Genomic DNA, 13,902 nt, shown 5'->3' on the forward strand with positions numbered 1-13,902 from the left:
CTCTGCCTGCCCCGTGCGCCCTACCGGGCATCGGTACCCAGCAGGAGAGCAAGTTTGTGGGGACCTTTTCCCTGTTGCTCAGGAGTCCACCTTACAGGGACGGCCAGCCCCGGGGAGGGCTGCGGGGCCAGGGCGTAGGCCGAGGGCGCGTGGTGGATCCAGAGACAAGGTGCGGTGCGCGGCCGGGACCCTGCGCAAAGCGTGTGCAGCCCTTGGAGGTCGCTGGCTGGAGTCCTCAGTCCTCTGCCTCCTACGGGTGAGGACAGTGTCCTGGCCCCGAGTCTATCGAGGAAATGAAGTTAAGCCGCCAGTTCACCGTGTTCGGCAGCGCGATCTTCTGTGTCGTTATTTTCTCACTCTACCTGATGCTGGACAGGGGTCACTTGGACTACCCTCGGGGCCCGCGCCAGGAGGGCTCCTTCCCGCAGGTAAGCACCTGGCAGCGGGCGCGGGGCTGGAGGGCCAGCCTGGGGGCTCTGACTTCTTCCCGCTGACTCTCGGCTCTGGGGCAGGGTGAGGCCGCACCCGGCGACCGGCAGAGCCTCATCCGTTTGAGGCTCCACCGCGCTCAGACTGCCCAGTTCCCGAAGTGCTGGGCGTCATGCGGTGGTAGCCTCTGCTCTGGGCAGAAGTGGACATGTTCCCCCATTCGCACCCGGGGTCAGTGGAAGTAGCCTCGGCCACCTGCTGGCAGGGAACCGGTGCGGTACGAGTGTCGCCGCTTGGGCTAGCTCAGGGTTAAAGCTACTAGAGGCTGCTCAGTTTCTGTGTGCGCACCGAGTCGCAGAAATTGATTAAACACAGCCCACCAAGGCAGATTTCTGCTTCTGGCCCCTTCCCATTTGACTGTCTTTTAAGAGATACAAAAGTTTATTTCCTGTTGCAGCCCTTTTGGATGTGGATAGTAGGGTTGATTTTAGTGTCGTCATCCTTCAGCTGTGAGAGCGGGTTGGTTTGGAGCGGAGTGGGGAAGCGCGTGTTATACTCCTGCTGGAAGCTGTGCGGCGCTCAGTTCTGTGCAGGGTGGTCAAATTGGCAAAGGGCTTGAGAAGAACGACCCACTTAAAGACTTTCAGGAAAAGTTACTAAAAATAAACAAATGGATGCAATGGGCTCTGTTTGGAAGGGTACCACGCAGCAGTTGTGAGTGGCCATTTTACAGCCGTTTGCTGTTGCCATGCACATATTTTAATGAAAGCAGATGTGGTATGGAGAAACCCAAAGACATTTGAGTACTGGCAAGCTAACAACTAGTCTACGACCTACTCAAATAAAGCCGATATTTAATTTTTTTCTTTTCTCTTTCTTTCCTTTTTTTTTTTTTTTTTTAAAGCAGGGTTTCTCTGTGTAAGAGCTCTGGCTGTCCTGGAACTCGCTCTGTAGACCAGGCTGACCTCGAACTCACAGAGAAACGCCTGCCTCTGCCTCCCGATTGCTGGGACGTTTAACTTTTTCTTAATGTGACAGTTTAAATGACTGAAAACAATCCTTGCCATTTCTTCTGATATCCTAGGGTTAATTAATGGCATGGTGGGACTTGAAAGTACAAGCTTTACTTGGAGTATTATGAAATTAAAACGAGGACTTAAGGATTCTGTTATTAGTACAGACACGAGAGATATATTTTAGAAGAGTGGAATTAAAAAGCTGGCTGCAGACAGATGTTCCCAGGTCCTGATTCCCTTATATAGTACAGTTGAGAAAACATATAGCAAGTACTATAGGTTGCCTTTAAATTTAGAACCTGTTGATAAAGCTAGGATAGATAGCTTGACAACAGATACACCCTGGCAGCCAGAGCCCAGGACTACTGAGCTTTGTTCCATGTTCTCTCTCATTTTGGAGTTAAACTTACTGTGATCTTCTCAACCCCACTTTTAGAATGTTCTCCTTTACAGGAAGTATAAAAAATGGAGCCCTTTACCTAGGGATATCTTAGCAAATGTCCTCTGGCTTTGACTGGGTGATCACTGGAACATGATTTATGCAAACATCTGTATGGGGTTCTCTGGCAACCTTGACATTTCCGTCTGTTTCTAAAGCAGCGAGTGACTCATTCTGTTACTGAGAAATCTTAGGCAGCTGATTCTCCAGTTTTCACATGAGCCCCTAGCTCACGGAGAAGCTCAAGTTCTGCCTAGAGTGTGCAGCATCTGGTAGAAAACAGTGGTGCTGGCCTTCAGCAGTGCCTGTAGTGAGTGGTGCCTTGCTTGTTCCCGGAGAGAGGGTTTGGGAGTGGTGTCCTCTGTGTTTCATCTGGACTTCTCTGTAGAGAAAACGTTTAGTATGTGTCTGACATCAGCTAGAGTGCTTCGTATGAACTTCCTTCACCAGGCTGCCAGTCAGTTGGTGAGGAACTGAGGCACAGAGAGATTAAGGTGTGCCCAAGGTCACACAGACAAAATCTGGGACTCAAGCAGGCAGCACGGAGGGTATAATCTCAGAGCTACAAAGCTGTCTCGTCTCCTGGAATCCTCTGGCTAGAGCTGGGCTCCAGCCTGCCTCTTGCCAGATCCGTGTAGAACAGACACAGACTTGGTGGTGGCACCTTAGCTTATGGTCTCACCCTCCCTGAAAAGTAACCTTTATGATGAAGGCATAATGAGTGTGGTCCTTGGACTCAAAACATTCAGTGCTTCAGACCGGTGCTCTTCCAGAATGTCTTCTGACTTACTTCACAGCCAAACTTTATCACAATGAAAACCACCGTGTAGCCGAGCATCCAAGCATGGATGTTCTTTAATTTTTTTTTTTTTTTTTTGTGTGTGTGTGTGTGTGTGTGTGTGTGTGTGTGTGTGTCTTTCTGTCTGAACTATATGTTAACCTTAATTTCACAGCAATACCAAGCATAGCAAAATCTATGTTGCAGTCTTTTTCTTAAGCAGGTTTTCGTTGTTAGTTCTTCAGTTTGAGTGGAGCTAAATTTGTCAGTCTATGCCCTGTTTGGGTCTTGCATCCACTCAACCAGAAAGCTTACAGTGTCCATTCTAGTTTCTTTCACTTGATTTGGAAACTTTAGTTAGGTATGCGGTCTATTTAGTTTGCAAACTATTTTAAGACCATCCCAGTTGAGTGCAATCTGTTTGCTGTTCTTTGGACTTTTGTTCTTTCCCCTCCTCTTGCCACTTTGTTTCTTGCCACCTGGGTAGATACCGCGCCCCCGCCCCCTCACTCCCACCTCCAATCTTCCCTGCCCTGCCCCCCGCCCCGCCCCCAGAGCAGTGGCCTGCCTCTGGGACACCTTTAGAAGGCTTTCTTACCCTGAGTGTTACTTTAGGACTTCCTTTAAGGCTGGAGGCAGCAGGCAGCCTACGTTTTAAGGATTATTTGATTTTAGCTAAAAGATAAAAATAAATAAAAAACAAACACACAGAACCAAAAACAAACCTCCAGTCTGGCTGAGGACCTAATGCCTTGAAAATACTTAATTATGGCTGTGAGAAAATGAGCAGATGGGGTTGACAAACGTCACGTCACCTCTCCCTGAGAGGGCAGTCTCCCTAGTTGTTACTATGTACATCAGGGAAAACTCCAAGTCTCAAGCTTGTATTCAGAGAACTAAGGCAGGGTCAAGATTTGTATAAGTGAGAGTCAGTCTTTAACTGGTACAGCATGTGATGTAGGGACTGGCTTTTGGCTTTTGAACATTCTGCAGAAGTTGGAGAATGGACGAAAATGTGCCGGTAAAGTCCATGTTTGATCTTTGGGCCCAGATAACATTTATCAAGTGAGGAAATGAAAATGTGTTGAGGTACTTGATTTGGAAGCAATTATGGTAGGAATTTTGATGCCTTAAAAAAAACAAACAAACAAACCCAACACCCTGTCTTGAAAAACAAAAACAACAACAACAAAAACCCAACCCCCCAAAAAAACCCAAAACAACAACAACAAAGCAAAAAAACAAAACAAAACAAAACAAAAAACTCCAACAACTTTGAAACTAGATTTATATATAGAAATACGCTTAAATACTTTAAACCACTGTCATCTTTTGGCACTTGGGAAACTGATGCAGAAGTATTGATGCATGTCCTGGGTCAGCCTAAGCTACGTGACATAAGTAAGCACCATCATACAACCAAAACCTACCCCAGTGAGTTTTGAGTCCAATGCAGAACATGTTAATAAAAGCTGGCCAGTGGTGGCGCACGCCTTTAATCCCAGTACTTGGGAGGCAGAGGCAGGCAGATCTCTGTGAGTTCGAGGCCAGCCTGATCTACAGAGTTCAGGACAGTCAAGGCTACACAGAGAAACTCTGTCTTGAAAAACAAACAAACAAACAAACAAAATTGACCCACAACAGAAACTATAAGGAGGGCCATGTTCTCCTAGTTGGGGATTCCTTGTGTGTTATATACATTGTTTCGTCTGAAACATGGTATCTAATAAAAATGATTGGTTGAAACATATGGCTGGGGTTTGTTTAGGGAACACCGGGGAGTTGCCTGGTTTCCTGAGCTATAATGGTTGAGATCTGGGGCCTTTGGGAAAGGATGGAGCTATGATAGCAGCTGTGAGTAGAAATTCAAGACCTGTATCTTGAGATGGGCCCCATCCATCCCCTCCCAGGTCAGGAGTCTTCTGGGACTCCTCTGCTAAGCACAGGTCTCAGACTTGAGCTTCTGGGAATAACCGGGACCAGATGCCTGCTCGGAAGGCTTTTATAGCAGGTGCCTTGACTGTATTTACTGAGAGGGGATTGCTCCATTGGCCACTCACTAGCCTTAAGGGGTTTCTGTGCTATAGACAGAACACTGGTGAAAATGACCACTTTCGAGTGATTTTTACTCTGAGCTTGCTGTTGGTTTTTCTGATGCTAACTAGAAGACTGAGGTGTTGTTTTTGCTGCTCCCTTCATCCCTCAGCTTTCTTTCTCTGTTTAGAGCCCTCAGTTTCCCCTGGCTGTTTTCCTATTTCCATAGAAAATGCTTTAAGAAAACCAAAGGCGCTTCGTCGGTTCTGCTCGGCTGTGGGTTCTGAGTTCTAAAGGCCTTGTTAAATTCTGGTTCCTGTTCTGTAGTGATCAGGTTCCTGATATGGCAGCCTCTTGCCTGTGTCTCTGTAGAACTGTGGAGAGGGATGCTGTAAAGTGGAAGAGAGTTTTACTTCTTTTTATAGTTGTTCCTAGGAGATTGATCAAGGGAGGAAGCCAAGCACTGGGATAAAAATGGGTTTTAATTCCCCCTCCTATGCCGCACCACTAGTTTTATGGTTGAAACCATGTTGATCTTCGGACGTTGAGAGTTGGCTGCACTGTAATGGAGCGCATACCCTCCCTTTAATGAGTGTTGTTACTTGATTTGGATAAATCCTGTTGAGTAAGCCTAGATAAAATAGTGGATGGTGAGTGTGTTTAAGGAAATGCCATTTGTACTTTTATACAGAGAGTAGATGCCATCAATCTTTCAGTGTTAAATTCCTAAGTCTGGTAGAGTATCTCCCAAGGAAAAGGCCAGGGTTGAGGCACTTGAGTTTATAACAGCACGTGCTATTTTTTCACTCCTCTGTTCCAGGGTTTTGTAACCCGTTCACTGCTGCTGTTCGGGCCAGACACTCTTTGGTGTTGGGGCTTGCCTCTGCATGATCGGGCATCTGGTTCTTTCTAGTTCTTCTGTTCTCTTTCTAGTATATCCTGGCAGCTGCTTATCTCCTTTCTTGCCCACCCCCATTTGTAGCAATCAAAAAATGTCCCTAGCATCTGCTGGATATAAATAGCCCTGGGGGAGGGGGGGAAATCTGTCCCCACCGAAAATAGTTTGGCTGAAGTCTGGACAAGGACCTGTTTTTATACACGGTGTACTCTCTGGGCATTTTTCATTTTTGGAAATCCAAAGGTTTAATTTTAATGCTCAGAGGGATAAGCAGTAGCATATTTAGATGCTCACACTGTGTTCTTTCCCTGGGTACCTAAAACACAGCTACACAGCTAGGATGGCAATATGTCACAAAAAACATAAGAATTAATTGTGGTCGTATACAAGTTAAAGAAAAAAAAAAAAGGGAAGACTAACTTGTCTTTAACAATTGGGCGTACACATTCTGATAAAAGCGTTCTGTCCACGTCATGCCATAGCTATTAGGTGGCTTTGCTTTCTCCAAGCTCACTGGAGGTTGGCAGTAGTTCAGATTTACTCTCCTTGCCCTTTACAATGGGAAGGTAAGATATACCGATCACTGATAAGGTGGTATAAAATCATTTGTAAGCTTTAGTTGAAAGTCTGAGGTTTCCTCAGCTTGGATTTTTGTTGTTTGTTTTTGTTCAATATGATGCCGTGGCTATTCCATTTTGTGTACCTTCTTAGATGGGAAGAGCAGAGTAGGAAACTGGAAAATGCGTTCTTTCCTGTTGTTTATTGCAACTTGTCTTCCAAATGGTATTTATAAAGAAGGGATGGGAGGTGAGCAGGAAGCCAGTGATGTTCTTAGCCACGCCCTTTCTTCCTCTTCCATTGTTCCCTGCCTAAGGTGGCAGCCGACTGTAAAGCATATTGGCCTAGCCGCTCTTTCTGTAGAACCATAGCTAAAAAAAAATTTTTTTTTTTCGTCTTTGAATAGTTAATTTCATTTCGTGGCATCTCCATGGCTAGTTGTGTGTGAATCCTCTTAGAGTCAAATGGCTGGCCAGGTACCTTCTGAACCACAAAACCCAAAACATTTCTTACTTGACATTATTTTCAGAGGAAGATTTGGAAATCCTGGGCTGGAGAGATGACTCAGAGGTTAAGAGCACTGGCTGCTCTTCCAAAAGTCCTGAGTTCAATTCCCAGCAACCACATGGTGGCTCACAACCATCTGTAGTGAGATCTGGTGCCCTCTTCTGGTGTGCATGATATGTACATGCAGGCAAGACACTGTACACATAATAAAATAAATCTTAAAAAAAAAAAAAAGATTTGGTAATCCTGGGTTTTAACGGTTCTCTGTTTTTGGAGGCAAGCAGTATGCTGAAGCAAAGGTAGATTCATTGAAAGCAAAATTCTTATAGACTTGTTATTAAATAAGCATCGGGCAAAACTTGTATCTTCAAAGCGTGGGTCAAAACTTGTGTTTATCTACACGCCTCGATGATTTCCAGGTATCCTTGGGGAATGTCCATGCTAGAGCATAGACATACATGATTCACTTAATTTGCTTACTGTATGTCACCTGAAAACTTAAATGAACTAACATCAATCAGTCTGTCTGTCTGTCTGTCTATCTATCTATCTATCTATCTATCATCGCTGTGCTAGGAATTGAACCTTAGGCCTCACACATGCTAGGCTAGTATTCTCCCCACTGAACCACATTTCCATCACCACCCGCACCTCCGGGCCCTTTTGTGTGTGTGGTTTTTTTGTTTGTTTGTTTGTTTGTTTTACTTTTTATTTTGAGACAAGGTCTTAGAGAGTGGTATAGCTGGGTCTAGAACTCACTGTGTAGTTCAGGCAGGCTTTGAACTTGGGTCCCTCCTGCCTCAGCCCCCAGAGTACCTAGGATTAGGTGTACACTGTCAGACCCTACAGTTTGAAGGTTTCTCACTAGAGGACCGCTGTGACCATGAACCATTGGAACCTGTACCTCTATTGTGTCTTGCTCCCGTAACTCCTGATGGCTGGAGTGCAGAGCCCAGTCTGAGCACGTGCGTTAGTCAGCGATGCTGAAGCAGAGCTCACATGTGGAGGACAGTTCTCTCCGTGGTCCAGAGAGTTGCCCAGAACCCAGACTGCTTTTCTGCTGACTGACGCATCCTTCATTCTTCCGTTTCATCACTCTTAGCACTTATGTTTACCTTCCTTCTTAGTTGTAGCCTTAGAGTTGTGCCATCTCCTGTAAACCACAGCACACTTGGTCTTAACCAAATTTGTTCATGGCTGGTGTCTTAAAGTCCTTTTTCTCTTTCTTTCTTCTCTGTCCCCTTTCAATGTGTGCAGTTGTGTATTTTTCACATGGATTCTTTTTCGGGTCTAGGAATATTAATTATTTCCTTTTTTTTTTTTTTTTTTTAAATGAAGAGCAAAACAGATCCTGAGCCAGACCTTATGCTGAGGTCTTTCTAGTGAACCGGCTTCATCTTGGATCTGGAGAACTGGCAGCCTTGACAGTGGTCTCTCTTTTAAATAGGTTTGTGAAGGCATCGGTACACGTGGGGGGAAAAAAAACCCCTCCAAACAGAGTGCTGTGCATTGCCAACTGGACTCTTCCTTTTTTGCCAACCAGCGCAGCTCATTCTCATTCCTGGTTCTGAGGGGTCTCCAGTCCAGTACTGGCTCTTTCCCTAACCTACACGCACGTACCAGAAAAATACGTCGTTTCATCTTGAGCTAATGTTTTCATTCATATAAGACGAGGGATTCGTCTCTCCCCCTTTTAACCTTAGTCTGGTACCTGGTTCTTCGGTTTGATGTCTTAGTGATGGAGAAGGATATCGCTCTCTTGCCTTGGCAGTGTGTCACCTTAGCTTTGTGCTCTGACTCCCCGCCTGTCACACAGGGAGGTAGTGCTTCTCAGCCATCTCTCACTTGATTCTTTTTCTTCTCTTCATTCTCCACACTCCTTGAGCCATCAGTTTGTCGCTGTCCTTGTTTGGCTTTTACACCCACAAATTTTAAGTCCTTTGCACTTCACTCCAGGACTTCATGTCCTCCCCACTCTGCCTGCCTGTCAGCTACAAGGGTTGAAAAGCAAGAAACAAAGTTGGGTGTGTGGTGGCACACACCTTTAACCCCAGCATGGGAGGCAGAGGCAGGTGGATCTCTGTGAGTTCGAGGCCAGCCTGGTCTACAGAGCAAGTTCAGGACAGCCAAGGCTACACAGAAAAACCCTGTCTCGAAAAACCAAAAAAAAAAAAAAAAAAAAAAAAAAAAAAAGCAAAAAACAAAGGGCACAGAAAGAATTTCCTGTTGAGGAATAAACCCAAGAGATTTATTGTATACTGTGGTAACTGGATAAAAACAATGTATCCTAGTCTTCAAAAGTGCTGAGAGTAGATTCCAAGGGTTCTTATCACAGAGCTGCTAATTTTGAGAAGTAATACGCATGTTTATTTGATTCAGTGCTCCAAAATGCATAGACATTTCAGAGCAGCATGTTCTACCTGAAAAAAATGTTTATGCTTTTTGTTTACCAATCAAAATACATCAAAACATTTAGATGTAGTAAACATTGTAAATATTGATAGCACAGCACTGCTCACTGTGTCAGGTGATTTGGCCTCATTGGGATGTGCCGCTGCCTTCCTGGTCACGTTCCACTTGGCATCTGAGCAAGTGGATGGTTGTATCTTATATCCCAGCCGTTAAAAATCATGCTGGATCCAGTTCCCTCACATCTGGACCGTGCCTTCTTTGTGCCGCCTTTTGTTTTCTGTGTCTATTTCTAACTTATTTCCCCTTCATATTACTGACAGAGAAAACGGGAGTCTTTGAATCCTGTCTGGCATCTTGCTTTGCTAAAAGTAGTTTTACAACTCAGCACGTATCAATACTTCAGACTCTTAAGTTTTTATGGGATCAAAAGAAAGAAGTTCTGCCCTTTCTGGTTCTTGGTGGTGGTTAATGCTGACTCAGTTGCCACATTTCTTGCAGGGTAAGCGTGTTTTCATCTCCTTTCACGTGAGAAGCCCCTTCCTTCAGGGCGGGTACTTGGCTTCCTGCGTCCTTTGCCGCATTCTCTCTGAGTTCTTTTGTTATTTTTTTTTTAATTTGATTAAAATACAGCTTGTTTGCAATAGAATGCTTACATACAAATTAAAATGGGAAGATCCTTGCTCTCTTCAACCCTTCCCATACCCCCAACTTGTTCTCAAATTTGTAGCTTCTTTTTCTTTCATTATTATTGGTGTGTGTGTGTGTGTGTGTGTGTGTGTGTGTGTGTGTGTGTTTACACACATACAATCTGCTGCGTCTGCTTAGTGTAGGTTGTATGGATGTTTTTCATCCATAGATACTTAGCGCCTTTCATCAATGAAGCATCCTTTTGCAGCAGGTGAGACCATTACAGAAAGCCACAGCTAGTCAAAATGGAGAGAACAGCTGAGCATAGGGTTGGTATATTTACAGCACAGCAACCCTACACCTAAGGCTCAGGGACCACTGTGTAAGAAGGGGAGACCAGGACCAGGACGTACGCTGAGAGAATGCATCATTTAGCTGGGAAAGGGAAGTTACACCCATGATATCTCAGCAGTATGGCTGCTTAGACAAGACTTGAGCTAATGAATGTCACCACCAGTGACATTCTCAGCTGGAGTAAACCCCTGAGTTCTTCTGCGCCACGAGTGTGGCATTCACGGGTGGGGGCTTATGTGACATTTTCTTTGGAGGGTGGCAACCTGTGACTGGAACACTCAGGGATGGAAGGCCAAGACTGGATTGTCACCAGAATCATTGTTTGTCTTGGGGGGGGACAAAGTCTGCAATTTGCTGTTTCAGAGTAAAACTTTCTTCTTGCCCATCACCAGCATTCTTGATGATAAGTCAGACATAAGGAAAGAGAAAACAAATTTGAGGGGAGCAAGGGCTCTCAGGTTAGTGAACTTAGTGTTTTTTAGGTATGGGCTCTGGGTGCCATAAATTTGATCTTAGTGACATGCCCAGTCATTGTCATACGTCACTGGACACGCATGCATTCTAGTGTGTGGCCAGCAGCCTTTCAGATGCGCCACATAAGTATAAGTTTTCTAACTTAGCAGAATAATAAATCTTACAGAGATTGTGATGGACAGACTAGATAACGCTTCTCAATTAGAAAGTGTTCATAACCCTGCCACTAAATAAATAAAAAAGCGCTTATTTATTTTTTTAAAGTGCTTCTTGTTATTTTGAGAAATATAATTATTGTATGTGAAACAGATAGCTAAGTGCCATTCACCTTTTCAGTTGACGAGATTAGAGTGCTATTGGGCACATGTTAGGTAGTCAATAAATGCCCAACCGTACCAATGTATGGAAACATATAGAGCACAGATTATGTACCCTACAGACTGTTGCAGATCCTGGGGCTATGGGAATGAAGAAGAAAACAATAGGCTAGGGCTAGCCAGCCTTTTGACATTGCGACATCATGCAGATGTTGTTAGCCTTCCTTTGTACTCCAGCTGCCCTGGCGTCTGTGTAAGTTGCTGGACCACAGACTGGATTTGCCTGCACTTGTCCCTGGTCTTGTGTCTCGAGGCCTAGATTTCAAAGGGAACACTGAAACACAGCTGAGTTCTAATGATGGCCTTGTTGGTTGGTCTCAAGAACAGGGGGAGACGTTGGGTATTTGCGATTGGATTTGGCAGCCGGGAAGTTCCTTGCAGGAATGAAGGACCAGTACTTCTCCAGCCTTGCAGTCCTGAGCTTGGGTGTTTGAGAAGGGCTGAAGGGGCTTGGGCGTTTGAGAAGGGCTGAAGGGAGGGACTCCCGTCTAGACTAGCCTGTTGGTGCTTTCAGAGGCCTGGTGTGGTGGCACACTCCTTTAATCCCAGCTCTCCAGAGGCAGAAACAGGCAGCACTTTTTTAGTTCAAGGCCAGGTTGGTCTACACAGTGAGTTCCAGGACAGTGAGGGCTGCAAAGAGAGACCCTGTTTCAAAAACAAAGCAAACCAAACAAAAGAGTAGCTTGTAATGAAACAGTGAGTTACCCAGAGTCGGGCTACAGTCTGGAGTCAGGCAGGGGCAATCTTCTCAGTGTCACTCCATGTACCAGGCAGCTGCTTGAGAGCAGCAATGTTAGAAAATTCATTTTGTAGGAAATTTTAGACCTGGAAGGGAGCGAAGAGAATATTCAATCTAGATTATTCTGGTAGCAGTGTGTAGGAAGACTCAGAAACAGGAAGGCAGCTGAGAATTGGTGTGAGGTAATATAACGGGCCTAAGGCAGTAAATCTTTGTTCCAGCGCTGAATTGGCTACAATCAAACAGAAGAAAAGCACAGACGTTTTGTGGGGAGAACACTAGGGCTTTCTAGTGGGTGGGGAAAGAGCAGTGATGGGCGGTTCCAGTCACAGGCTTTCCCTTGACTCTGCCCTGTGGGACATTGGAGGCATGTTATACTGTTCGCAGACAAATAGTTTGAAAGACAAGCTAGTTTGTGAAGCCAAGTTCAGTTTTATTTATGACGGAGTGGACGTTAGTGGAAATAGCCAAGTGGGCTGAGAGTTCAAGGAAGGAGCTGCCGACAGGGGCGTCATCAGAGTTGAGGACGGATGAGCTCACTGTGGGACCCTGCCTGGTTAGAGGAGCCCTGAGCCAAGTCTATTTCCTATGGCCAGATCTGAACTTTTTATATTAATATTACTGTGCAGCAGATGTTAGTAAAATAAAGCAGCTTGCGTCCAGTTCATCAGAAACCAGCACATGGGTGAACATGCCTATGGAAAGATGTTATCTGAAAGGACGCTTTTCATTTCCTGGATGCTTTTCAATAGGGAACCCCCAAAAGACTCTCTCATCTTTACCACCCTTGATGGGACCAAATCCTTTCCCGCACCCCTACTTTTTAGGATAGAACCTGGGTTATTTTATATGTGTTCTTGAGGTAGATGGAGAGAGATATTCATTCATAAAGGATCAAAGGTGGGGACCCTAGCTGGACGCTTCACAGCGCAGGGATGGACTGGAGGTCAGCCATCTTGCTGCTGTGGACGAAGAGCTGCTCTTGTTTGGTTGACCCACATGTGCAAGAACTAAGAATGGAATTGCCTTTGGCCCAGGACCATCTCTAGAAAACTTGCAGGGCCAAAGAGCTATGAGACTTGAAATGCAAAACATTTCTTGGGACTTTTAAGGCTAGGAGGATCTAACCAGTAACTATTGAAAAAAAAAATAAGATGTAAGAGTCAACTTCAGATCTTTAATGCGTCTTTTTTTCAGCTAAATGGTGTTCTTAAAAATTTGTTACTATGTGTGTGTGTGTGTGCGCGCACGTGCACACAAGCACCCATTTTTGAGTTCAGGTGTCTACAGAGTGAAGAAGAGAGTCTTGGATACCCTGGAGCTGGAGTTCCAGGTGCTTGTGAGTGCTGGCCATGGGTACCAGGAACTGAACTTAGGCCCTCTGCATGCGCTTACGTGTTCTTAACCTGGAGCAACTGTCCAGCCCACCGTGGCATTCAGAGCCGTGCTGTGCCTTGCTGCTGCTCACCATCCCGCTTTGCCTGTGGCTCATTGGCTCAGCTTACTGTTTATTCTGTAAGGAGTTAGGAGAAATGCTGTAACACTTTATAATCATCGATGCTTAGGAAATTCAGCGTTCAGTGAATGGAGATGGATCGTGCCTAGCTACCTGGTTTCTTTTAGTAAAGACTAGAAGGGACCTACTCGGGGAAGGCTTCCCGTCAACAAGACTGTCAGGGAGACTGATAATCCACTTAATGCAGCCCCGTTCTCAGAGGCTCTCCCAAACCATTTCTGAATGAGAAATGATCTCAGGCATGCCAATTGCATTTATTTTAATAGATGAACGCTGTTTAGGTTGATTGGGTTTTCCCATTACAGATATTTATTCTCTTTTTTGCATTGAAATTGTACTTTCTCAAAATTACTATGCTGACAGAACTTTTGCCAGCAGATTCGAAGATACAGTACAGGCCCTTCTTCCTTGGAAAGGGAGTTGAGGATAAATATACATTCATAATCACATTGTGGATAAAGAGATAAGCAGCTGGCATAGATAGGAGTCAGAGACCGGAATAGACCAGTTATTCTCGACGGGCGATACCTAACATAACTGGGTTACTTGTGAACTGTTGCCACCTCAAGTGTAGCACGGGAGCTTACATCAACGTCCTTGGGTGCGGAGTAGACCCACTCTTGCTAGATTCTCTCACAATGGCAAGTATAAGAAAAACAATGTACCAGGGCTAGCTCAGTGGATAAAGACGCTTGCTCCCAAGCCTGAAAAGCCGAGTTTGATCCCTGGGTCCTGCAGGTTGGA

At 45.1% G+C, this 13,902-nt stretch overlaps 1 protein-coding gene across 1 annotated transcript in view; it reads left to right on the forward strand.

Moving 5' to 3' along the window:
• Nucleotides 1-286: 286 nt before the first annotated feature.
• The window catches only part of Man2a1 (mannosidase alpha class 2A member 1), a 160,755-nt gene continuing 147,139 nt past the window's right edge, over nucleotides 287-13,902 (forward strand). Inside the window, exon 1 of the mRNA XM_051154436.1 lies at nucleotides 287-428. Within this exon, the coding sequence (XP_051010393.1) occupies nucleotides 294-428 (135 nt within the window). The 5' untranslated portion in view covers nucleotides 287-293. The remainder of the gene's footprint in view (nucleotides 429-13,902) is intronic.

The sequence above is a fragment of the Acomys russatus genome, chromosome 12 (assembly GCF_903995435.1).
Source record: "Acomys russatus chromosome 12, mAcoRus1.1, whole genome shotgun sequence".
Taxonomy (NCBI): Eukaryota; Metazoa; Chordata; class Mammalia; order Rodentia; family Muridae; genus Acomys; species Acomys russatus.